At 39.5% G+C, this 25,668-nt stretch overlaps 1 protein-coding gene and 1 long non-coding RNA gene across 18 annotated transcripts in view; one reads left to right on the top strand and one right to left on the bottom strand.

Moving 5' to 3' along the window:
* The window catches only part of SEMA6D (semaphorin 6D), a 260,446-nt gene extending 247,094 nt beyond the window's left edge, over window positions 1-13,352 (top strand). For 6 of the 14 annotated variants that reach the window (XM_035336037.1, XM_035336040.1, XM_035336038.1 and 3 more), the window contains 13 exons: window positions 160-250; window positions 527-646; window positions 1,099-1,187; window positions 1,992-2,209; window positions 2,318-2,449; window positions 2,648-2,803; window positions 2,891-3,064; window positions 3,814-3,954; window positions 4,098-4,175; window positions 4,999-5,090; window positions 5,440-5,496; window positions 7,329-7,496; window positions 9,630-13,352. In XM_035336037.1, the coding sequence (XP_035191928.1) occupies window positions 160-250; window positions 527-646; window positions 1,099-1,187; window positions 1,992-2,209; window positions 2,318-2,449; window positions 2,648-2,803; window positions 2,891-3,064; window positions 3,814-3,954; window positions 4,098-4,175; window positions 4,999-5,090; window positions 5,440-5,496; window positions 7,329-7,496; window positions 9,630-10,933 (2,820 nt within the window). In that variant the 3' untranslated portion in view covers window positions 10,934-13,352. The remainder of the gene's footprint in view (window positions 1-159; window positions 251-526; window positions 647-1,098; window positions 1,188-1,991; window positions 2,210-2,317; window positions 2,450-2,647; window positions 2,804-2,890; window positions 3,065-3,813; window positions 3,955-4,097; window positions 4,176-4,998; window positions 5,091-5,439; window positions 5,497-7,328; window positions 7,497-9,629) is intronic. The other 8 variants (XM_035336029.1, XM_035336032.1, XM_035336034.1 and 5 more) reach the window with 8 other exon arrangements.
* Window positions 1-25,668, bottom strand: part of LOC118172254 — a 163,361-nt gene that overhangs the window by 14,911 nt on the left and 122,782 nt on the right. The window contains exons 8-9 of one of the 4 annotated variants that reach the window (XR_004753609.1): window positions 5,530-5,668; window positions 3,879-4,003 (exon numbers count right to left, since the gene is read on the bottom strand). The exons of 1 other annotated variant lie outside the window; for it this stretch is intronic. This is a non-coding gene — a long non-coding RNA (uncharacterized LOC118172254). Of the gene's footprint in view, window positions 1-3,878; window positions 4,004-4,888; window positions 5,669-13,526; window positions 13,614-25,668 lie in introns of those variants that run through there. 2 more of the 4 variants (XR_004753608.1, XR_004753611.1) reach the window with 2 other exon arrangements.

The raw sequence follows: 25,668 nt of genomic DNA, 5'->3' as shown, positions 1-25,668 counted from the left end.
CAAAATACAGCCAGTGTGACTGGAGAGTGTTTCAAGGTGAAATAAAACCAGACAGAAGCCAATTTGCTAAATTAAGTTTTGTGGAAAGACAATGTTATGCTTTTGTGCCAGTATACAAAATAGAAATGACACTACCACCCATTTATTTTTCTTCTCTAGCTGAATACGTTAGAGTATGATGGGGAGGAAATTAGTGGTTTGGCAAGATGCCCATTTGATGCCAGACAAACCAATGTTGCCCTCTTTGCTGGTAAGAACTTTTGCTTGTAATGAGTCTAAATGATTAATGACACCAGAGGAGCCAGAGAGCTTTTAAAGCAAGCACAGGAAAACTAAAGGTGTCAAGGTGCCTCTACTCTTAAATTTTTTAAGGGGCCTCCAAAGGATCAGAAGCTGACCTGTTAATAAATAAGTTACAGCAATTTGGGGAAGAATGGCAGTAAAAAATGGGGACAAATACAGGCTAGTCAGAATTCTGTAGATTATGAAAGGCCTCTTAATACCACATTTTCAACTTCCGTTTTAGATGGAAAATTGTACTCAGCAACTGTAGCAGATTTCCTGGCAAGTGATGCTGTTATTTATCGCAGCATGGGGGATGGATCTGCCTTAAGAACAATAAAGTATGATTCCAAATGGATAAAAGGTAATTTGGGCAGTGTTTTCCCATATACATGGTGAATGTAATTTCAGTGGCACAGAGAGTCAGGTAATTCACAGCCAGCATGTTTTACCGTCACCATATATGCGGCTTTCAACGTAGTATGATCACAATAAGAAAGCAGTATCAATTAAGCAAATTTTTTCTTAAATACATCAATGAATGAATCTGCAGTCACAAAACAACTATGCTGAAATGCAGTTCCTTTGAGTTTTTTTTACAGTCCATTAGCCAACATTAAAGCCTTAAAGTCCATTTAAGCTCCAGTGCACCCATATTTAGACACCCTCAAGTGTCTGGAAGACTGGACTTCTTGTTAGCTGGTATGGAGAAGCTTCTCCTGTGGGAGAAAAGCTGCCAAATCACACGGTGTAGTCAGTGTTGTATGCCAGTTGAACAATTTTTTGAAGTAACTTTCTCCTTTCTCTTTATTACAGAGCCACACTTCCTCCATGCCATAGAATACGGGAACTACGTTTATTTCTTCTTTCGAGAAATTGCTGTAGAGCACAATAATTTAGGCAAGGTGGGTATCCTTACAGCAAGCTATTGCTAGCTATAAGTCTTTGCAGAGTTAGATCATCCTAAAACAGCAACAGTAACAAGCACAGTTTACTATAAGAAGTAGTACAGGGTAGTACAAAGTTTATGTAGTTGTCCCAACTTTATAATTTACAGGGAGGAAAAAAAAAGGAAAAATAGAACAGGGCATTCTTCAAACAAAAAGTTGTTTGTATTCCTTATGCCTTGCAGTTAGGAGAGCTCTCTACAGGTATCTTTCTGTGTCACTGTTGCCTTAACTGTTGTGGCAAGTAATGGAAAATCTGAGTGTAGGGTGTTTTTTTTTTTTTTTTTTTTTTTTTATGGTTATTAGAGGGACAAAAGAAAACAACACAAAAGAAGAGTTTCAAAGAAGTTTCTGTAATGTCCCTGGGTATTGAATAATTCAGTCATACCAGTACAGAGTATAATACTCATGCTTCACCATGGAAGGATATGCTATAATAAATTATTAACTCATTTACACGTGGTTAATTAAAGTCTTTAAATCTCACTAACAATATGATTTTGAAAGCAAGAAGGTTAGGGACAAGCTGGCAGAGTTGCATTTGCTTAGTGATATATTAAAATGCCTGTGCACTTAGCAGCTAAACATTGTTTGCTTTCTTCCTTTCTGCATGGATGAATGACAACTGCATTCCTGATCTCCAGTGTTTTTTATTAATATCTCAGAAATGAGAACTCTTGCCCTAGCATCTCTCAAGCCTTCCTCCATCTTCCTTTTTCCTTTTTTTCTTTTTTTTTTTTTTTTTTTTTTTGTCCTTTACAGGCTGTGTATTCCCGTGTGGCACGCATATGCAAAAATGACATGGGGGGTTCTCAGAGAGTCCTGGAAAAACATTGGACATCCTTTCTGAAAGCTCGGCTCAACTGCTCAGTTCCTGGAGATTCATTCTTCTACTTTGATGTTCTACAGTCTATCACAGACATAATAGAAATCAATGGAGTCCCCATGGTTGTCGGTGTATTCACTACGCAGCTTAACAGGTGAGAGACGAGCAACCTTCCATCAAAGGCAGTTCTCTGCTTCTCTCTTACACTGAGATTGGTGTCATTGTAGTCTGAGTTCTTGCAACTATTTTTCTTATTTTACAGCATCCCTGGTTCAGCAGTCTGTGCTTTCAGTATGGATGACATTGAGAAGGTCTTCAAAGGGAGATTTAAAGAACAAAAGACTCCTGACTCTGTTTGGACGGCTGTACCTGAAGACAAAGTACCAAAGCCAAGGTAAAAAGTTTTTACTTATGATACCGTAATACTGTCCTTGTAAAGACCTACGTTAAATCAGCTGCACTCTTGAGTGACTTGTTGGTAAAAATCAAAGCAGAGCTTTACACTTTAACCATAAGGATGCTCATTAGCAGGCTGCCTTCTCTCATTAACTAAAATACCAAGAGGGAAAAAACAATGTTGTTTTCCTTTCAGACCTGGCTGCTGTGCAAAACATGGCCTAGCAGAAGCTTACAAAACCTCCATTGATTTCCCAGACGAAACGTTGTCCTTCATTAAATCTCATCCTTTGATGGATTCAGCTGTTCCCTCAATTGTTGAGGAGCCGTGGTTTACCAAAACACGTGTCAGGTATGACATAATTCAGAGTTAAAGCATGTGAGAAGGAAAACAAGAAAACACGCTGTTAGTTAATGATATGCCTTTTGGTCTTGATAGATACAGATTGACAGCAATTGCTGTAGACCACGCTGCTGGACCATACCAGAACTACACAGTCATATTCGTTGGCTCTGAAGCAGGAGTAGTACTTAAAATCTTGGCAAAAACCAGGCCTTTCTCTTTGAATGACAGTGTATTACTGGAAGAGATTGAAGCATATAATCATGCAAAGTAAGTATTACCAGAACACCTAAAATATGTAGCTTTTCATCTAGACCTTGGTACCTAAATAAAAATGATGGTGAATCAAAACTAATTCATTATTACTAACATCATCGTTTATTTGTCATTTCACAGTGTTTCTCATGTTGAATAACCTGAAAATATTTGGTTACTTGCCATTTTGCTTGGGTTGAGTGAACAACCTAATTCCACTCTAGTGATGTCAGTGATACAGTCTAATTCTTCCACAAATAGATACACTTCTTCCTGAATATCAAACATCAGAACAATCTGCTGTTAAAAAGCAACACTGAGAGATAATCTTGAGGGTTTCTCAACAGTGACCAATAATAAATAAACTACGTCTAATCATTTTAAATTTGTTTATTCTGGAAAAAATAATTTGGAAATGGAAGCAGTCCAATTAGACTCTACAGGTGCCCAGTACCGGACTCCTGTTCTGCTCTGTTGAGAGATTTGTGTCAACTGGGAGAACAAAGAAAATGAATTGTATTTTTCTCCTACATAATTCAGCAAAATAGTCACCTAGCTGTAAATGAGTCAGAAGTCAGTATTGATAACCCAGATAATCAAATCATGTTTGTTTACAAACCACTCAGAAAAGCCTAGTATATTTATATAAGGAATTCTTTTTCAGTATCTATACAAACAATAAATAAATAACAAGTTTTCAGTGTAAGCTCTGCCCAAAGTATTTCAGTTGTAAAATAATGGCTTCCCATTATTTTTCTTAACAGGTGTAATGCTGAGAGTGAGGAAGACAGAAGAGTCATCTCCCTTCAGCTAGATAGTGACCACCATGCTCTGTTTGTGGCATTCTCCAGCTGCGTCATTAGAATTCCTCTGAGTCGGTGTGAGCGTCACGGGTCATGTAAAAAGTACGGCCCCGTTCCTGAACCCTTCCTTAAAGGAAGGGTGCCAACATCTCTGGGGAAGGAAATTTAAAAAACAATGCATGATTTTTTTTTGTTTGTTTGTTTGTTATTTATTTATTTATTTATTTATTTATTTCTCTTGCAAGGGCATGTATTGCTTCACGGGACCCATACTGTGGCTGGTTAGACCATGAGGCATGTGGAAGAGTAACACCAGGCATGCCGTAAGTACTCCTTCTCAAATTAGCCCAGCATCTCTACCATGTATTTTGTAGACTGTACAAGCTTGTATCCTGTGCCTGTTTCCATGCACTCAATTAATAAATGTCCATTTTTTAGAGCTGTTTTTTCAATGTACTATATATATGAGAGAACAGAACGCTGAAGTCTGAACTAATTCTGCAAACTCTAAGTGAAGACTTCCTTTCAGTGGGAGTTTTACATGTGTGTGTGAGGACAAACAGACCTGCAGGAAGAGCTGCTGGAAGCAGGAAAGCAACAAATTGCTGCCTGTAAACCTGAACAGCTCAGACAGGACAGTACACGCTGTCCCCTCCCAGGCCTGCTCACAGCCAGGGCACAGTCAATTGCAAATACAAAAGCACAGGTTTCAGAGTGGGGAAAAAATAAAGATTTTGCCTCCACATTCAAACTAGGGTGATATATATTACATATCAAAGGCTTTTTGCACAGATCTAGTCTGTAATATATAGCACATTAGCAGCTGTGTCTTAAAAAGAGGCCTTTGTAGCAGGCTAGCTCAAACTTCAGCTTAGTATAATTGCACAGTTCTATCCAAAGCCAAGAGCACACCCAGTGTAGAAGATGTGACAGGGTCACTATGAAGAACATGATATTTTCTATACTGCCTGGCATTGTATATAAATGTTAGAGCCTGGATATAAACAAATAGTGTGTTTTATAAAACTTTTTTTTCTTGGCCATATGCTAGATTTTGCCTCTCTATGGTGACTGAATGTTTCCATGTATTGCTTCCAGGAAAAAAAAAATCACCATTTGTTTCCCTATTAATATTGTTAATTGCAGGTTCTCTTTATTTGTTTCATACAACCACAGCACTGGAGGATATGTACAAGATGTAGAATATGGCAACACAGCGCAGCTTGGGGACTGCCATGGTAAGGCATAGTCATTGCTTTTCATTTATAATATCTCAGCAGTAGTCTGTGGCCACGCTTCACTATAGATGTTAAATTTATGATGAGTTTTTCAGTAACACGATGAACACATCACCTGCTGTTACTGTGAATGTTCACAAAGCTGAACTTTTTGGTCCTGGGTGGCAGAGTTTTGTCTTTCTTCTCCTTCACTGGTTTACAACTACTTGGGGTCTACAGCAAAGTATTGAAGAATTTATTTTTTATAACCAGTAATATTTTAGTTTTCATTTTCCGTCACTCAGGTTTGAGATCTTTTGCTTTCTTTTTGTTACTTTTTACTGATTACTTGTTCCTTTAATTCTTTTAGAAATTTTGCCTACTACAGCTACACCAGATTACAAAATATTTGGCGACCCAACATCTGGTTAGTTTTTTTTAATTTTTTTGAATTAATGACCTTTACTTTCCTTCAGTTCAGCATTTTCAGCCCTTTTTTCCTTCCTTTTGCACAGTTGGCAATCCTTCATTTTTGTGCTTTTACTCATGTTCCCACTGATGGTAAAGATAGTCAGACTCTTCTCACTCAGCACTTCACCCTGTGTAGTCGCATGTTAACAGCTCATTATTTATTGAGACATTTTTTATTAAAGAGCCTGATTAACATAGATGACATCTTCACTTGCACGAAAGTCCACTAAGCTTTACTCTGTATCCCCAGCCATGCATTTGTGAATGCCCCTATTGGTCATCTCTAGTAGATGAATGGCAGAATTTCATCATCTTCCTCCTTACCTCTCCCTTCGTCTTTCCTTCTTTCCCAGCAAGCTTTTTGTACAAATACACATTTCAGAAAATGTGTATTTCTGTATTCTTTAAATGTTATAAGTAGTTTGTGCTAATGGAAAAAAATTAATATCACGAACTGTGTAGCTGAATGAGGACTTGTGTAGACAAAGGTAGCTTAGGAAGCTTTATGTATTGCTGTCAGAGAGACTTTCACATCCTTTTCACCTTCGGTGATTTTTTCTAACAATGTTTTCATTGTCAGCCCTTGGTGTTCCAGGAGGCAGGACCCAATGCTCCTCTGTTGAACTCAAAAGGAGTACCTGTATTGACTTCAACAGGAGCAAGACTGAACCACATTTTCCGGTGTTCCTCCTGGAACTTGGTCTCTGGTTTCAAACTGAGGGCATGTTTAACTGATAAATCTGAGAAGAATCTATTTGTATGTTTAATTTGTAAAAGTGCAACAACATGTTATTTTTTTTTGTTTTGGTTCCTGATTGTATTTATACTTCTGTAAGTTGACAAGAAGTAATGTCTGAGACATATATTTTCCAGATACATTAACCATCATGTAAGTTAGATACTTGCTTAGGAATGCAAAGCAAAACTGTGTTATATGGAAATGCTACCTTGCCTCAGTTAGTGGTTATCAATTGAATTTTCAGAGTGATATTTTAGAACCTGATTTTCAAGTCCTGAATGAGCATGCTTTTGGAGTACATTTCTCAGTCAAGTCTCATATCACAGACATTCACGCCTACACCTAATGGAACAGTGAACACAAAATAGTTGAATGTGCAAAGTACATTTTGGACTGTAAACCCAATTTGATATGTTTCTTACTCATGCATTTCCACATTGGCTTTAGTGATTCTGTTCAGTAAATGTATGACAGAGGAGCCAGAATCTATACGATATTGTTCCGTAGGAACCATTACAAAATAGAGGTTAAGAACATTCCTTTCATTGTCCCCTCAAGAAATGGCTCATTCAGCAGTTCCTGGTATCCTGTAATAGCAATTACGGAGCTGATCTGGTTTCTCAGGAGTAATCTATAGTAAGCATGTATCTTTCTAAGTTAAATTATATTTTTTGGAAGATGTTTAGAAGGTAATGGAATGTGTTGTCTTCAGTGAGCAATATAGCAATTAAGTAGTGCAAGTGGTGCTTTTCATCTCCACCAGCTGCTTATGTCAACTTTTGCACTGCTTTCATGTTTGACTTCTCTGGCTTTTTGGTTAGCAGCTGTTGATGCTTTAATGTGTGTTTTTTTTTGTCATACTTAAAAGTTTTGAATCAATTGATTTCAATCAGTCCTCTGTAGTTCTACAAAGTGTAGTGGGTCACATTTTGCTGTCAAGTAACTCCCATTAAGTACTGTCTCCAGCAATAGCTTAGATATGCCATGAAACAGCAAGGAAAGCCTGACGACTGTAATACACATTAATAAAAATCTGTTTGCCACCACAGACATGGAGTTCTCCTCAGCTTCCATTACCACAATGGCAAGTATCCCAGTTATATCACCTAAAGTGATTGGTTCCTGGAAACCTAAAGTGACTGGCTCTCGGAAATTTGTAGTTCAAGATGACCCAAACACTTCTGATTATTCTGATCCATTATCAGGTGTCCCAAAGGGTAAGGCCTTACCAGGGAATACATTGCAGCTGAATGGAAACCTGATAGTCTCAGCATTTTCTAAGGTTTAAATGTAACAGCCGTGATTGTTGGGCTATATTTTACACCCATTTCCTGTGAATATGCAGACAGTGCAATCATGATTCTCGTACCTATTTAACCAGTGTCCAAAGTGCTGCTTAGAGCTTATAATGGGAAACAGATAATAAGCTCAGCCTTTTATTCCTGGGGTGCTCCAAAGCTCCCATTAAAATCAGTGGGAGTTCTGGATGCATTAAAAAAAATAAATTCAGGACTTATCTGCACCTCTGGTGGTTGTTTTGAAACAAGTCTAGTTTGGATAAGACTATTAGTCCTCATGAATGGTTGCTTACAAGAGCTTAATGGTGGTTGTTTTTTTTTGTTATTTTGGTTTTGCAGTGGGCAGGGGCAGGAACAAAGCGAAACACAGCTCCATGACACGGAGCTTTAAGTGGGACATATCCCAGACTGGTGCCTGCGGCACGTTTGTGAAGAATGTGGTCAGATCTGAGTAAGGATGTGCTGAATTTTTATTCTCTGGTTATGAGGATCAGTTTAAAAAAGGTCTCAGTACATGGAGACACAGACATAGATTTTAATCTGAACACAGAAAGAAGCATGTACTGCATGTAATTCATCTTTTCTGTAGCCATTCTTTCAGCTAAGTGAATCTTGGATTAGGCTCTTACAGCAACAAAGATTTCAATTCAGCAGGACTATTGCAGTCAACCAAAGGCTCAAGAAGCTTCCAGCCTCATAAACAAAACTTAAGTCTTCACCAGTACACAGAATAGCTGGTTGACAGACATGTTTGCACAATTCTGTATTTACTGAAAAATCTCACCAGCCAAAAAAACATTTCTATTTTATTACCATTCACCAAAACATATCAGGTTTCCTATCAGCCATTATGGCAGTGCATTTGCCATTTTAATTTGTTGCAGTTATTTTCCATTTTGCTTTAAGTTTTTTGTTATCATTTGCTCTTGGTTCTGAATCATATTTTGTGTCATAGCTATTAGTGAACTTTATTCATGTTCTTTCTTCTTCTGCACAGTGCCATTAAAACCTATAACCCTGAACATTAACAATGTTCAAAGGCCTTGCCTCTAACAAAAATAAATCTGTTCCTTCACTCTTGCTCTTTCATTTTAACATCCCTTGGGATAGTTAACAGAATTACTTTCCTTAAAAACTAACATTGTCTTAGCTGCAAGATGTCTGTGGTTGCTTTAAAAGTCTCAAGAAACAAAGGGAGCTGGTTAATACACGAATCACAAACTAATCCAGTATTCAACTTTGTCTTTGTCTAAACAAAAAGTTTTCTAAATTTTAACATTGTGTAATAACTTAACCTTGCAAGGACTGTTTTTTTTATGTTATGCAAGTATTATGTAAGTTCATTATTGACTACAAGCAGAAAAGAAAAATTAGTGCTTTAATAGAATGCTGTAATCTTGAACTTTGAAAATTGTATGCTTACATAATGCAAAGTATGCCGCTCCAAGGCTAGCAAGCTGTAGATATATTAATTTACAAGTTTTGCATCAGATTATATTGACGTGGTTTAAACAATGCAGTATGTACATTATACAGTTCTTCACAACATTTGCATAATCCTGTCTCTCTTTTGATACCGATTTATGAGTTGGGCAGAAAATTGAGAGAGAAATTCATCCTTGAGTTATTAATTTCTGTCTGGCCCAGTAGCACCTTCTAACCTCAATTTTCCAGCAGAAGTCATTAATGTTAATAACATACAGGCCCCTATTTGTGAGCCTAAAAGGAAATCTGGGGACAGGCTAAACCGATAGCATACAGTGTACACCCAAATGTAATATGAGGAGTGAAGCTCTGACAAGTATTCCTCATTATCAAAGAAAATGGACAGTCTTTGTTTAGGATGATCAATGCTAACTCCGTCCTTTTTATTTATAAAATTATTTGCATTCACCAGTGCTGTGGATTGCAGAGTTACACTAGCAGTAGGCACAGAGCACTTGAAAACACTTAATTGACACTGCTGTCCTTCCCTGAGGCAGGCTAGCATCTTCTGAAATGGATCAGTATGAAGTACATGTAAATTTATGATATACTGCATGTCTTTTGCAGGTGTAAGGTGGGAAGTGCAATCAGGAGAGTCCAACCAAATGGTACACATGAATGTCCTAATCACTTGTGTCTTTGCTGCTTTTGTCCTGGGAGCCTTTATTGCGGGAGTAGCTGTTTACTGTTATCGGGATGTGTTTGTACGGAAATCCAGAAAAATACACAAAGATGCAGAATCTGCGCAGTCCTGTACTGACTCCAGTGGGAGCTTTGCTAAACTGAATGGGCTGTTCGATAGTCCCGTCAAGGAATATCAACAAAACATTGATTCACCTAAACTCTACACAAACCTGTTGACTAGCAGAAAGGAATTGCCACCAAATGGTGATACGAAGTCCATGATGATGGACCACAGGGGCCAGCCTCCAGAATTAGCCGCACTTCCAACTCCTGAATCTACACCAGTTCTTCAACAAAAGACTCTGCAGGCCATGAAAAGTCAGTCAGAGAAAGCACATAGTAATCTCAATGCTTCACGAAAGGAAACCCCACTAAAAAGCCCTCAGTTTTTTCCTTCCAGTCCTCCACCCCACTCTCCTCTAAGTCATGGACATATCCCTAGTGCTATCGTTCTTCCCAACGCTACTCATGATTACAATACATCTTTCTCAAATTCTAATGCGCACAAGGCAGACAAAAAGATGCAACATATTGATCATCCACTTACAAAACCATCCAGCAAAAGAGACCACAGGAGATCTGTTGATTCCCGGAACACCCTGAATGATTTCCTGAAACACTTAAATGAAACTACTAGTAATCCCAAAGCAATTATGGGAGATATCCAAGTGGCCCACCAGACTTTAATGCTGGATCCAATGGGAAATATGTCTGAGATTCCACCTAAAGTTCCCAACAGGGAGGCATCTTTGTACTCTCCTCCATCGACTCTTCCAAGAAACAGCCCCACAAAACGGGTGGATGTTCCCACCACGCCTGCAGTACCAATGACCTCTCTGGAAAGGCAGAGAGGTTATCACAAAAATTCTTCACAAAGGCATTCAATATCTGCCCTTCCTAAAAACTTAAACTCACCAAATGGTGTTTTGTTATCCAGACAGCCCAGTATTAATCGGGGGGGCTTTGTGACTCCCACAACAGGCACAAAGATGGACTACATTCAAGGGACACCTGTCAGCGTTCACCTCCAGCCTTCCTTGTCCCGGCAAAGCAGTTACACGAGTAATGGCACCCTTCCTCGTACAGGAATAAAGAGGACACCCTCCTTAAAACCTGATGTGCCACCAAAACCCTCATTCGTTCCTCAGACAACGTCAGTCAGACCACTGAATAAATACAGTTACTAGGACATCTGTCCTAAAAATGAGTGTGGCATTGACCTGTTCAGGTTGTGAGATGATGTTGTGGTACACACATAAGACAGAGACTTGCTTGTAATTACAGAGAACAAAGTGGCCAAAGAAACTGTCTTTACTTCAGCAACATCTGTGTCTTGCCACACGTAGCTATAGCAAGACTTTGTGTACTTGCTAAGCGCAAACAAACAAAAACAAAGGAAAGTGCTGGTCATTACATTTCTTTTGTTTGGAGCTAAGGAGACATGTAGCACAATGGGGTGGGGGCTACTTTATTGTTCTAAATAGCTAAAAATGTTCTTGGGAAAAGAAATCTGTAAGCAAATACTTGAAAAATGGGTTCCATTTTAGACTGCCATTAAGTGTGGTCCTTCCCATTAAATGTGAACATTTTAATATGTATGCATTCACCTTGCCTCTTGCACAAATGTCAGAAAATGGTAATGTCTCAATGAATATCTGGGTTAATAATCACTTTGCTGGAATTCAGTCTCTGGCCCAACTGTAGCATTATTTTTTTTCTCTTTGTGTGTGGCATTTTGTTCGTGCCACAGATAAAGCTGTGCGTGTGCGTGAGTGTGTGTGTGTAACGTACACACTAGGATGTACTTAGGTTCCCATTGCATCTTTTATGCTATGGAATTGTTTACATTGAGCATGACTGAACAAACAGATGACTCTGCCTTCTGCAGCCAACAGCTAAGTTCAGTTTGGTGACAGCTAAGGAAGTACTGCGCATTGCTGCCAGCCTTCTGAATAACGCCTTGATGAACTAGTCGCCCAGTGAAAGAGAGCAGATACCTTTAATTCTTCATAACTCTGTTATGCTGCTATTGATTCAGAGCTGTACATTTCAAATCTAGTCTTTTGGGCTGGAATGGGGGAGTTTTACTGTGTTTCCACAGTGCCTCCATCCAATACCTGGCCACTGTGAACTTGAGCCCCATACGTCTCATTGAGGGCAGCTAATAATCAACAATTCATTTGGCAAAGGCCTGTGTAACTAGAGAAGGTTACATTTTTGTTGCATTTAATAATGCCCTACAGTCTGATAGACTATTGTCTGTAGAAAAGAAGAAACATTAATTGGCCTGGCAGAAGCAGTCTGTGAAAAATCAACAGTAGTGCAATCAATTTGTTTTTGTTGTGTAATGTAAGTTTTTCTTTTTTTTCTTTTTTCAAAGTCATGCAGGTAATGACAATATTCTGTAAATATTATGTGTGAGTTTACCTGAATCTGTGCATTTTGTGCCTTATTCATGCAAATGATAAAAGTACTAAAAAAAAAAAAAAAAAAAAAAAAAAAAAAAAAACCCTGCCAAGTGTTCTCACTATAGCACGTATCTCCTGAGTGCCAGTTGCAAAACCTCTCAACAGCAACCCCCATGACCCCTCCCCCCCAAAAAAAGATAAAAAGCAAGGATAATTAATAGTAACTAAAGGCAGCCTACAATCCAAGAAGACAGTAGCATTAAATCACCTTGCCATGATAAACATTCCACTCCAGCTCTCCGAAGGATCAAACAGTTATAATGTGAAATCAAATGAGGTTTCTAGGGTAATGGAACACCTGCTAAAGTTGTGTAAGCTATTTAGTAGGTTTTACAGTATCCACTTGCAGCTGATGTTCAACACAGATGGCTATTTTAGCTTGCAAACTACACACTACCACATTGTTTATTGAACATAACTATAGAAATAACCATGGCAGAGGAATATTCATGAATTAGCGGGACAAATAACTGCAATGGGTTTCAGAGACGGTGGAGATTTATGTTATGTGTTCGAAGGGGAGAAAAGGTTACTCACTGAAAACTGGATCTCTGTTACAGAACAAAGAATAAAGGACAGAAGTAGTCATTTTTTTCTTGTAAGGCTGTAAGGGACATTTATTTCCTGAGACCTCTGGATCCAAAAATCAATGATCTCTCTTCCTAAACACTTCTGTCTTGCAACTAAAACACTACAGATTAATAACATAAAAAAGTACTCGGTTGTCAAAAGACAAAAACTGATCTGAATTCACTTTACAAATATTAATTAATACAGACTTGTGTGAAATCGAAAGATAAATGTATGTGAACCCTGATAACCTCCTGTAACATTGTGCTGCCTTGTAGATGGTGAGTTCTCTCAGTATTTATGTTGAAATTTCTAACATTCAACCTAGTCTTTATTCTGTTAATTTAATAATAAAAGATGCTTTATCCATTTGTGCAAAGGTAAACGCAGATTGTATCTTTTTTAATGGTACGGCATAAAAAAGTAACCCTTAAATGAAGCTGCTCTATACTATAGAGTACTTTAACATGTATAGATATCTTGTAAACTTGTATTGTGGATGTGTAAATAATACGTTCTTTGGGTTTTTAACACCGCATGTAAAGTGAAAATAAAATATTCCAATGTACTGAATGTCTAACTTCATTGATATTGAGGCTACCTTTAGGTGTTCTGTTGGGATTACAATAGAAAAAGAAAAAAAAAAAAAAAGCTTGCCTTTAATAGCTCGGTGAAGAAGGCAGAGACATCCCCTCATCAGCGTTACAGGGGCTCAAACAGCTTGCAGCAGCCAGTGGTGATGCGCACAGGTGTACTTCCATTTCCATTGCAGCTGCATGTTGACATCCATGTTCTTAAGGGAGTGTGTCTGTAGGTGAGTGTCAGCCTCCTGAGTTAAATACAAACCATCAAAGTAACCAGTATGTATTAGGGAGTGAGTAGAGTCAGAGCCCATATGACGCACCAACCAAATGCTTTCAATTAGAAAATAATAATATACTCCTATATGGAGGTTTTACTGGAGCTTGATACAGGGTGCAGTTGAGCTCTGTTACCTATCAACCTCTTGTTAGGGTTAGGAAAACACTAACTTTGGGCAAACACAGTAGTTTTGAAAGACGATGGCCTTTTCTTTCTAAAATGTAGGTTTCAAGAAGATAGAGATCATTCCTGGCAAAATTAATTTCAGACCTACACATAGCAGGAAATTCCTAAACACTTACAAATGCTTAATAATTGAAACTCACTTTTCAGACAGACAATAAAGCCCAACAGAAATATGTATGCAGTATATTTAGTATGTGCCAACATCACATGTAATTTTAAAATAATCAGGGTAGTTTAGTATCACAAAACAAATATATTCTTTTAATTAAAAGCTGATTTTAGATGATAAAAATGATTTCTTACAAGATTACAGTGTCAAGGTATTAATCATTTGAAATTACTTTGTACATTATAACAACAGAATGGCACCTAGTTTTATCTTACTGAAAAAAAAAAAAAAAAAAAAATCTGAAGGGAAAGGAAACATGGCTAAAAATCCCAAACATATAATGCTTCAACGTGTATTTTTCGAGTGCAGAAGGAAATTTAATTTCTTTTTATTGATGTGGTTTTTGTCAAATGCCTTCAAATATACAATGCAAAATCAAATGCATAAAGCTGCCATTTGCTACAAGCCTGTGCTGCTTTTCCACTTAAAGTATGCCTTTGTCACGAAAGGATCAGCCAGGATGGCAAACCCTCTTCTCTCTGTGGAGGGTCACGGTCTTCTGAAGCACACCTACTTGAATAACTGTCAGTTAGGCCTCAAAGGGGAGGGGAGGGTATAACAAATTACAAATAGCTATTTTAGTGACACATAAAGAGTCCTTCTAGGACACAGACAATGGATATATTTATTTTTTCCAGAAAATATTTGTATTTATCTATAGAGTGTCAAGTGAGCATTTCCCCCAGTTATTTATTTTGGTATAGCTTGAACCAGCCTTCACGTGACCCCCCAGTGTGGTGGCTGGATGGGCCTAGGCAGCCCAACACACTTCTGGACTACATGTTGGGTGCAAACAGCACCAACACAGACCAAAAACGATACTCACCAATACTGGAAAAGTACAAGAAACTCACTACTGAGAGAGAGAGGGAACGTGGAGCCAAAGACTGACCAGCCACGCCAGCAGTTTTGCAGTACTTCTTTGTTAATGATAATGCCAGAGCAGCCATCAGCAGACTGCCTGTATGAAAGGGCACTGCAACAACCAGGAACAGCTTGATAAGAGCAGAAATGAGAGCCATTTCATCTCCTGGAAGACTGCTTGGCTTTAAACAGCCTAAAGTCTCTGCTGAGGACCAGACCCTGGCTACAGTGCTGCCAAGCATGTGGAGGCCACCCAGGGCCAGAAGGACAGGAACAGCCCTGGGGAGGGCACACGGAGGCAGTGGTGAGGCTGCTACCCGGCTCTGCCTTCCTGTTTTTTGTAGCCAAAACATCAATAATTTTGAACAGCACACAGACAAGTGAAAAGACAAAACAAAACAAAACAAAAAGCACTACAGGCACATAGGAGCAAAATGATTGCAAGAAAACCAATTTGTAAAGCTGTAAGTAGCTATCTGTGTGACTTTGCTGCCAGCACAAACCTATGGCCTTTTAAATTGGGGTCTTAAAGTAATCAGAGTAGTTGCAAAAATCAGGATGCCTCTGTCTTAGCGCCGTCTAATGACTCACACTGTGACCCTGGGAAGATTATGCAGAATTTAGTCAGTATAATGGAGCCTCCGAAGGCAGTGTGCTCAGCTGGAGTGTGCGCAGTTGCTCTGTTTCTAACACTTTTTTTTTTTTTTTTTTTTTTTTTTTTACTTACAAAGGTTTTCTTCTTATTTTGCCTTCTCCTTTTGTAATTCTGAGCACTAGCAAGGACATCTTGCAGATAAATAAAGGGAAGGAGAAATCCCTTCCCGTATGGGAAAACTTAGTATTTGCAGGAGTGGGGACGAGCTGGTATTTCTCCAAGTAGCTATTAATTTCATGGGATGTAAAAATGTTTTTCAAAAAATTGATCAGGACAAAATACCCTCATAAATGCAGCATCTGGACTTCAGCTGGGAAGTGCACGCTTTTCATATAAAAAGCAGTACCAGGAGACCCACCTACCAAGACTGCATTTGTTGTTCAAATGTCATCATAGCACAGTATGAAAGAGCAAGAAACCAAAGGATTTGGTAGGGGAAAAACAAAATAACAACAACAAAAAACACTATTAAATATTAAATATATTGCTCAGAGAATTAGAGATTCTCATACTCATATTCAATCACACTAAAATGTGCAGCTGGCATGAGGGCCTGTCTCCGGACCAGCCACTGCTGTTTGCCTGCAAACATTTCTGTAGACACATCGCATTGGCTTGGCACACATCTGAAAGTATCATCTATCCTGAATGCTCGACCAAGAAAACATTTCTATTCTGCCTGAAATGAAATTTATTGGAAGCTCTGGTTTTATTAGTGTATTCTGAATTCATCCGATGACCTGATTTATGGTCTGCTTTCTGTTTTTTTTTCCTACAATCACCAACAACCTTTCTGAGCTCTCGTATCATTGCTAAATCATAACTAAATCCAAGCGCGTGTCCTACAGCAAAGGCTGCTGACCAGAGCAGAGATGCCAGAGGGTGCCCACAGTTTTAGGTACTGTTTGAGAATTCCTTGGGCTCTGGGAGATGCTGAGATCTCTCTGCCAGACAGTGACATCTCTTGTGTGGCCTGAGCTGCTCTAGTGCTTCAGGGAAGTGACAGTAGAATAAAATCTACCACATGGACAAGCTATCCTGACCATTGTCATGAATGGTCCCATCCATCATCAATAACAACAAAAATCCAACCCGCACACAACCTGTTGTCCTTGTTTTGAGACTGACTTGAATGAAAATTAGCAAAGACTAACAGTTCTCAGTCAAGGCTCTTCTGTGGGATCAAACCTAGATGTAAAAGCTGTTTTGTAACTTTTTCCAGTAGCTGACCTTGCCATTGACCAGACCATGAGCTAACAGGTTTGCTTCTGTAGCTGTATCACAGCCATTAGCATGTGTCTATTCCTGCACAAAAATGGATGGCTGCCTAAGAGAACAAAGGTGGCAACTGGATTTTATTCTGGGACACTTTAAGCATAGTCTTACTTCTCAAATCTTTGATTTACAATACTGGTTCCACATGAGGAAAAAAAATAATCAAAAGTAGACCAGAGCAGATGATTCACAAAAGCAATGCAATGCTAGCTTTCCTTTCTGTGCCATGAATATCCATGTGATTACTCTGATTTCCTCAGGAATATGTATTGGTCAATTAACAGCTTGAGATCTTTTTTGTTACGGACTAACAGCAAATTTTTATAATCATGCCGTGCTGTATAACCATGAATGACTTAGTCACAGGTTATTGTGCCTGGCCAACAATTAGGTGATCATGAAGCACTTACAATATTAATGCACTATGTGAGAATTGATTTCTGTGAAACTGGTGCATGCAGCTCTGACATTCAGTCTCTGTCACTGGTAGCACGGGTGAAATACTGACTCCATCAAATATGATGGCAGAGCTGCATGGGGCCAGGCCTTCACCCTCCATCACTTAGACGTTCCCAGGAAGTAAATGCTAAGAAGGTGTGAGCAAGGCCATAGCAAAATGGGATGCACATCTGCAGGAAGGCATTTTCTGTAACAGGACACAGCATCATCTCTGGCCATGTATGTTCGATAAGGAGATCAGGGCTTTGGAGTAAGAAAAATGCCTGTGTGGAACAGTCTGGGTTTCCTGCTTTTGGAGGGGCTGTAATAGGAGCTGAACAGGCCCGCTCAGGCCAGCTGACTTTTTGTATGCAGAATCCTTTCACCATCCTCGGACCACAGTGTATGGTTGTAAGTTTGCCTGGCTTTAAGTTTCCTGAGGAAGTCCATCATGTGACAGACTGAGCAGACATTTGGCTCCAGGCACCAAGCTCCCAGGCACAGGAGGCAACCATATAAAAGTGCCCCAAGCACACTGAGGCTCGCCTGTGTGGAGCTGCTTGTGATAATGGAAGCCAAAGAGGCTTTTCTGAGGGCATTTCACTTCCACCAGTAACAGCCCAGGTACAGAGAATCGAAATATCAAAAACTACTCAGGTATTCAGGAAATCAGAGCTAAATGGAGAACCTGAACTGAAAGACAGTAAAAATCATTATTCATCCTTAAAATCCCTTCTAGGAGAGTTTTCAGATTAAGCAGGTCCTCTTGCATAAAGGTGAAGTCTTCCTTCTCCCCAGATTAAGGTGAGTTTGCATAGCCAACTACTATTTTTATTGCAGCATGTATTTCTCTTTGACATGCACAGAGTGCACATCTCAAATAGTCCTTCGCTGTTCACATCCTGGAGGATATCAGCTGATCCTAATGCACAACGTACCACTCTCCATGCGCGTCTTTCATCTGAAGTGACATCATGATCAAAGGCAAGGTTATACAGAGTGCAACATGCTGTGAGAAAGGCACATGGTATTTCAGAGCTGCTTCATTACTGGGATGGGTAGTTCAGAAAGCACTTGAAAATGACATTTTACTATACGTTAAATGTTCCATATTACAAGCATTCCTTGCTAGGTCCTGCTGCTTCAGTTCAACTGCAGTACTTGGTAAAAGGCTGGATTTTCTCCTCCACAGGAGCAGGACTCCAGCTAGAATTCCTCCCCGTACTCTGAGGCAGGGGATGTGCCATGAAAGGCTCTGACTGTATAAGATATTCCAGACCAGGATGGACAAAATATCACATAGGACACAAAGCAAGATCAGATTGCAAAAATAGACTTTTTGTCACATTCAAGACTAAAAACCACTTTAAAACCTGTCATCTCAGTTTGGTAGGGAGAAGAAAATATCTGCCCTGAAACTGGTTGACAGAATGGACAGCTTTATGATGCTGGCTTCTAATAAAATCTTGCACAAATGCCACACAGCATTAACAGTGTCAGCAGTTTCTACCTAAATCCAGTTCTGCACTGTTTATAATGCTTGTGTTCCCTAAAACATAGTTTCACTTGTCCCATCCAGGATCATAACCAACCTGTCTTGAAGCCATATTTTGCTATTTTACTGCTTGTTTTTTCATAAAATGCCAAAGAAGCCTTATCCTCTCCCTGGCTGCTGCCTTGTAGCATGTTATAGCTCCACTCCTCTCTGTTTCAGACCAAAGGTCAAGCTGGAGCAGGGAAACCCAGCTCCAGAAGCCAGACTGCACCTTTGCTGTCACCTCCAGGCTCACCACAGCATGAACAAGATGGTGCCATCTCCAGAGAAGTCTATGAGCTCTTTCCTATCTAGCATGGGCTCATCCATCTCATCTATGTAACTTGGGTGTTCACATTTGTAACTCTGAAAATTTTCCACAGATAACCATCAAACACCCATAAGTAGCTCATCTATAATAGGGTCAGGCAGGAAAACCAGTAGAAACCAGGATATGTGTCTGAATACCACTCGTGCCTTTGAAAATCCCTTCAGCTGCCAGGTGCATTTAATCCTCGCTTTCTGTTAACAAAGACACCAGCTATGATGTGCAGGCACAGGGAAGAACCATGGCACCTCTGGAAAGAATACCAAATCCCGTAATTTCAACCTGAAGAAGCTACAGACACCAACTAGCTAAACCTCATGATGAAGACAGGGTTTCAACCAATAACCACAGACGTACAAAGTCCATGATAACTCATTTAAGTATTTCTGAACTATCTGAATTTGCAGAATATGTTTTCATTTGGGGAGTTACTTTCCTACTTGGATTGCTTTGCTGTTATAGCTGTTGTTTTAAATAAAGCAATTCTGGAATGTTAATAAGTCTATGTGGATTATTTCCCCAAGAATATTATAAAAGTTGACATTAACTGCACAAGACTGAACTCAGTTTCTGTCTGATTTAATACATTTATGCAAGTCAACCAGCGATATATATTTTTTTAATTAACCCTGGAGGTTAAATGGAAGTTTACTAAAATCAGAATATGTTAAATGAATAATTTCTCTTGGCTTCTTTCAGGAAGTCTCTATCTTAGCCCAATAATCAGTTCAGCTGCAAAGAGATCAATATGGTCTTTCAATTCAGTGAGTAGAAGGCATACATTAAAAAGTTGGTAACAAACAAGATAGACTGGAGAAGCTATTACATCCTATTATGTTTTTTTTGACACTAAATCTATCTGCTAAAAATTCCTTAGAAAAGGTTACTGCCCATACAGTAATGTTGCCAAATGGAATAATTTGTTAGTGTTACTTGAGAAGATTTCCTGGCATTTATCCATAAACACAAGTCTTGTCTGTTAAGTCCTCCTTACAGAAGAAACCAGAGTTTTAATCCTAAAGCCAAAAATAGTTTCAGAAACCAAACATTGCTGGGTCTTCCCATCCCATAAATGGACAAAGCAGGTTATCATTTCCTAGGCTATAAAATCCCGGTTAAGAATATGTTCCTTCCTCATTAAGGAGACTCCCAGTCTAACAGCTCAGCAGCTACCACGTGCACAGCCCCAGACACACAGCCCACACCTCTTGGCCACTTTTATTAGGAAGATGTCTCCACAGAGCAATAGGCACTTGCTAGCCCCAGGAGTGGTCACTCAGGACAGTTCAGTGTGGGTTGTGCTTGTGAGCAAACACTAAATTCAAGGTGACTTAGTCTCACAGAATTACATGAAAAGGTATAAAACCCTCCAGTTGCATCCTTTTTTTTTTTTTTTTTTCTTTTCTGTAATTATACTGATAGCTTGAGATCATTACAGATAGCCGTCATCATATTTCCATCACTCTCAAGTCAAACATGCAAACAAGAACTTAATGACAGAGCGCCCACAGCAGTGCACTGGAGCTTAGCTCCCAACGGAGCAAGCATTTCCCCATCCATCGCAAGAGGCAGAGTTAATGTGCAAGAAGAATTTCATGCTGCAGAATCCCCTCTATGGATTTAAATCCTCAGAGAGAAAACTCTTGGTTTATTCTCATGATAGTTCTGTAGAACAGAAATCACCTGCTAAATTACATCTGGTCATGTTAGGTGGTGATTGCCAACAGTGGTTCTCATCACAGTCCCCGAGCTTTCCTCAGTGGCCCCATTTTGTTCTTGTTAAGCAAACAAGACTAGCACTCAGAAAAGTGCTCAAAGTAAACCGCTTTATATTAGGTACCTGACTGAAATAAGCATTTCAATTACATTCATTAAGGAAGTTATTACTTGTTAATTGAATAGCAACAGACTGCTAAGGATCACTTATTGAGGTCTAATAAGTATGTAAGAGCAAAATCTACTCTTCATGTAATTCCATCAGCAATAAACTAGTGTAATTAGCTTCTTACTAACAAACTTAAATTGTGGGGGATGTTGAGGCAGATAATTGGCACTTAAGAAGATACCTATAGTAAGTTAGTGCAGTATCAATTAACATATTTACTAAATGTCAGTTTAAACTCTGAACAAATAAGTGATACCAATGTGCTGTGGTAAAATGCTATTTAAATGCTTAACCTGTCATACTCAAAAAAATAAAAATAAAGCAAGCCCTCTGTTCTTTTCTAAAATTACTACATATGCCTCATTACCAGTTGTATAACCTGTGGATTACATGCAATAACCATCAGTAAGGACTCTGGGGTGCTGGCTATACACAGAGACCTGTGGGTGATTCAAGAAGATGTTTGACTGTCTGCTCAGGAGCCTCTTTGCCTCTGACACCTCAGTCCCTCACTGTATGCTGGTTATTTAGCAACTCTTTTCTGTAAACTGTACTTCTAGAGGAGTGCAAGTCCAGCTAATCCCTACTCCTTGCACATAAGTAGACTCAGCCACCGCAGGACCTCACCCCCTTTCTAGTTTGATCAAATTAAAGTTCATGCCTCATGACAGGGAAACTTCATTTTATAGATGAAGCATCTGAAGCACCAAAGCAGTAACCTGACTTGCCCAAAGGTGACTCAGAAAGTTCACAGTAGCTCTGGGATCAATGCCTTCCCCAGAAGCTAGTACATATGAGATACCTTTCTATGCGGTTTGGACTCTGTAACCAACCTGAGCTGATGGAACAAGGTAAACATCAGTAATTGTCTGGTGGGAACAAGAAGCAGCAGAACTGACCCTTCATGTCTGGTCTTTTATCTTATCACGGCTCCATCTCTTCCTCCAAACATTTTCCAGATGTTCTGGAAAGGCTCTACCTCCCTGTTTGAAATGGAAATCCCTGTATTTCACAAGCAGTTTGGTTGCAGGAAATAAAATAATCTGCTGTAGCACAGAGATTATGGAGGACTTCTGTTTATATGCAGACCTTGAGCCCTCACTCCCAGTGAGGAGCTACCTTGGGAGCAGCGGTAGAAGGGGAAGGTAAGAAACACCCACTTCAGGAAGTGGAGCCAACCCTTGGTGGCAGAGGGGATGGCCTGGAGCTACAGCAAAGGTGTTTGGACAGGAGGCAGAGGCACGCATGGAGGGGGGATGCTGCCAGGCAGAAACCAGGCAGGAGAAGGGAGGACAGCAGTGAGAATCCCCCGCTGGGCATGCCAGGGTGTGGGGCAGACAAGGAGGGAGGCAAGAGGCATACAGAGCTGCACTCTGGGAGCCTGGAAGAGAAGGGCAGGAGGGCCAGGAAACAGGAACCTGTTGGCAAGGGCGGGATTGCCATTTTAAGAGTATCTGTGCAAACCAATTTTAGAAACTTCTATTTCAAAACAGATTCTCTCCTCCCCCCTTCCCACACAAACAAATACACACTGATCCATCATGTGGAAATACTTCAGACTCATCTGTTTAAAAAAATTGACAGCATATCTCTGTCAGCTAGGAGTGTGATATTTTTTCAGCTATGCCAGCAAAAGCTCTAATGTAGACACAGATGTAATATGAGCAAAAGGGGAAAAAAAAGTTTCTTTTTGCCAATACAGCTTCTTTTGCTGAGGTAACTGATACAAGTTATATCTTTGCAACCCTTTTTCTAGTATAAGCTTCTGCAGAGTGACTGCACTGTCAGTGCAGCTATGCCTGAATAACTAGGTTGGGAAAAAAAGTGTCCACAAGGCCTTAAATTGTGTTGGAGAAAGGACAGCACCTAGCACTGTGAAATCCTGTTAGTGTCTGGAGTTCGTAGGTGTAGATGCAATACAAATACAAAATAACAATGAACTCTGAGCCCAACTTTTCCAAGCCCCAGAGGAATGACAGACAAATTCTTCTCACTTCCCCAACCTTTCTAACAAACTGTTCCAGTGCACCGCAGCATTGCAGGTAATCAATGTCTGCTTAAAGTAAATAATATCTCAAAACTTAGAGGTGGCTCAGTGTCCCAGAAAGCCTTGGGAAGTTGAGAAGTGTGGGAAGGACTTTTCTGTTCTGTATGAATGGAACAAAACTTAAGTATTTGGGGGAAAGGCAATCTCAAATAATAAATAATGCAGAAACTCCAACATACCTTTTAAAGCTTCAGTGCCCTTAAAATTTAATGTTTGAAATGCTATGCTATTCCTTCGGAAGCCTTTTCTCTCTCCACTGCTGATGATGGTCTGTCTTCTTAGACACTTGAATAATGTCTCTCTTCCTCTTGTATCATCTTCCTTGACTACCCCTCATGCATAGTAATGCTAATAATCGTGCAGCTTTCAGTGACATTTTTCTTCCTTTAAATGAATGCCTGGTTTTATGCAGGGCTGTTCTGTTCAGTGCCTTGCCTCCTGCATGCTTCTTTCACTGTGCAGTGTACCTGTGTACATACAAATCTCTATTTAAGCTGCCCATTAGGAGCTGTCCATGTTCCATTTAGCGGTGTGCAGAAGAACCAGACTAATTGATTACCTATATTGTATAAATTGCAGCAAAGCACAAATGATGCAATCAAGATTAGCTTGCTATTATGTTGAATATTGTACAAATATGTATGTAAGCATAATCCCTTCCAAAATAACTTGTACCATCATTAACTAGGGACATTTTGCATGTGAAATGGACTTGATACCCAGGAGATTATACAGTGGATAATACTATGTGCAGTCATGTAGAAGAATATATTTTATACTACCTGACCACCACAGAGTTTTACAGTTTTTCCTCGGAGATGAACTCAGATTCTATCACCTCCTAAATGTAATAATGTAAATACAGACAATAGATAAGTATTAAGCTCATTTGTCAGGGGGAACTAGGCAATTTATCTCAGGTCATGAATCCAGAAAGGACCAAAAATGCAAATAGAATCCAAAATTTAACTGTTAGTCCACTCCTTCTACTAGTAGGGAACACACTAATGTGCTTTGTGCTTCTAAGTTATTTTTAAGCACCTTCACAGTCATCATTAAATGTTAAAAGGATCTTGTATCTTTTGGAGAGGGTGCAGTTGAAGATCCTGGCTGTTTCCAAAGCTTCCTGAAATAGAAATCCTCACGTGTAAATGACCGATATAGAATTTCAAATGCATTTTATATAAATAATTCTTGTAGGAACCCTGGACTAAAATCTTTCTGGTAGCTTTGATACAAGTGCACAGTTGGTCTATGAACTTGCAGCCATCGCAAAGAGTACTCACATTAATCTGAACGCTATTCCAAGGCAGCTGACAAAGAAATGAACACCAAACCAGCCAGCTCACGGCCCTCCTGCCTATATAACCAGTCCTCCTGCTGCACTTAATGTTATCACTATAAAATCCAGAGAGGATTTTTCTCTCTAAATACAGTCTTGAAACAAAGTCACATCCCACGTTCTCAGAAACAGTCATACACTATTAAATATAAGAAGCAAATGCTAAGCAAGAGCTTAGAATAAAGGTGAAACATGCAGACACCTTCAGAACATTGAACATGATTACAGAAAATGCTATCATTCGCTTTTCCTTTGAATTGATGTTAACAAGTAAAGCATTTTACTTGTCTTTGTTTACTGGGAGAACATAAATACTGCATAAAGTACATCTTCCTGCCAGCTAAGCTTTGTCTACAGGATGGCAGTTTGTTCTAACTATGTTTATACTTTTGAAGAGTTGAAAGCTCAGTGGTTGAGCAGGAACAGTTTGGAATGCTATATACATGTGAAATGTTTTTCATTAAGTAAGTACTTGACAAAATCTTTAATGTCTCAGCCTGACAATGCCCAAGGATTTGCAGCACAGCTCAACAAGATGTACTTTCAAAACACCCGAAATGCCATGGGAACCAACATGCAACTTCCTATGGGATTTAGAGCCACCTTTTCCTTGGAAAAGAAAGATGGTGAGAGGCATCTAGTAAGATCAGAAAAGCACACAGCTCTTCCTGAAGTGCTAATACACTACTAGGAACCAGCAATGTGCTGCTTAGGACTTCCAGTTGTTCCAGCTTCCCTAATTTTGTCCACAGAAGCACTTGCCACTCACATGCTGAGTGAGTGCTCACAATCCTGCAGACTTCTTCCTTCAATTATATGGTGCCCCATACCTGGTGTTGCAACACCAGACTTCCCAGTGCTGGGGTCCTGGTGGCACTTCCTGGCAGGGGTTTGTTGTACTCCAGAAAATACAGCATAGACAGAGAGTGCTGTATAAAAGATAAGAATGCCTATTTTCTCCATGGCACCATACAGCTAAGTCTGGGGAAATTTTGTATGCAAAACCTCAGGCTGTCTCTGTATGCCAGCACAGCTATGGTGTTAGGTGTTCTCCTTACAGATATTCTTGCAGAGCAAATATTAAGTAGTGTTGCAGGGGAACCATCTTGCAGTATTGTGTGCTATTTAGTGAGGATAGAAAAAGCCCTGTCCTTACTCTCCCACCAGGCAAATGTAGGGACTTCTGCCAATTCAACAGGAGCTGATCTAAAGTTAACTGTTTCAATCTGTCTGTGCTGGGCTGGTTCTGCCTCCAAAGCTGCAAACTGTCTGAAGACCCACTGTTAGGACCTACAGATTG

Source organism: Oxyura jamaicensis, chromosome 10 (genome assembly GCF_011077185.1).
Source record: "Oxyura jamaicensis isolate SHBP4307 breed ruddy duck chromosome 10, BPBGC_Ojam_1.0, whole genome shotgun sequence".
NCBI lineage: Eukaryota > Metazoa > Chordata > Aves > Anseriformes > Anatidae > Oxyura > Oxyura jamaicensis.
The sequence above is the reverse complement of the archived record's forward strand: the minus strand, read 5'-3'. Positions and strand labels throughout refer to the sequence as shown.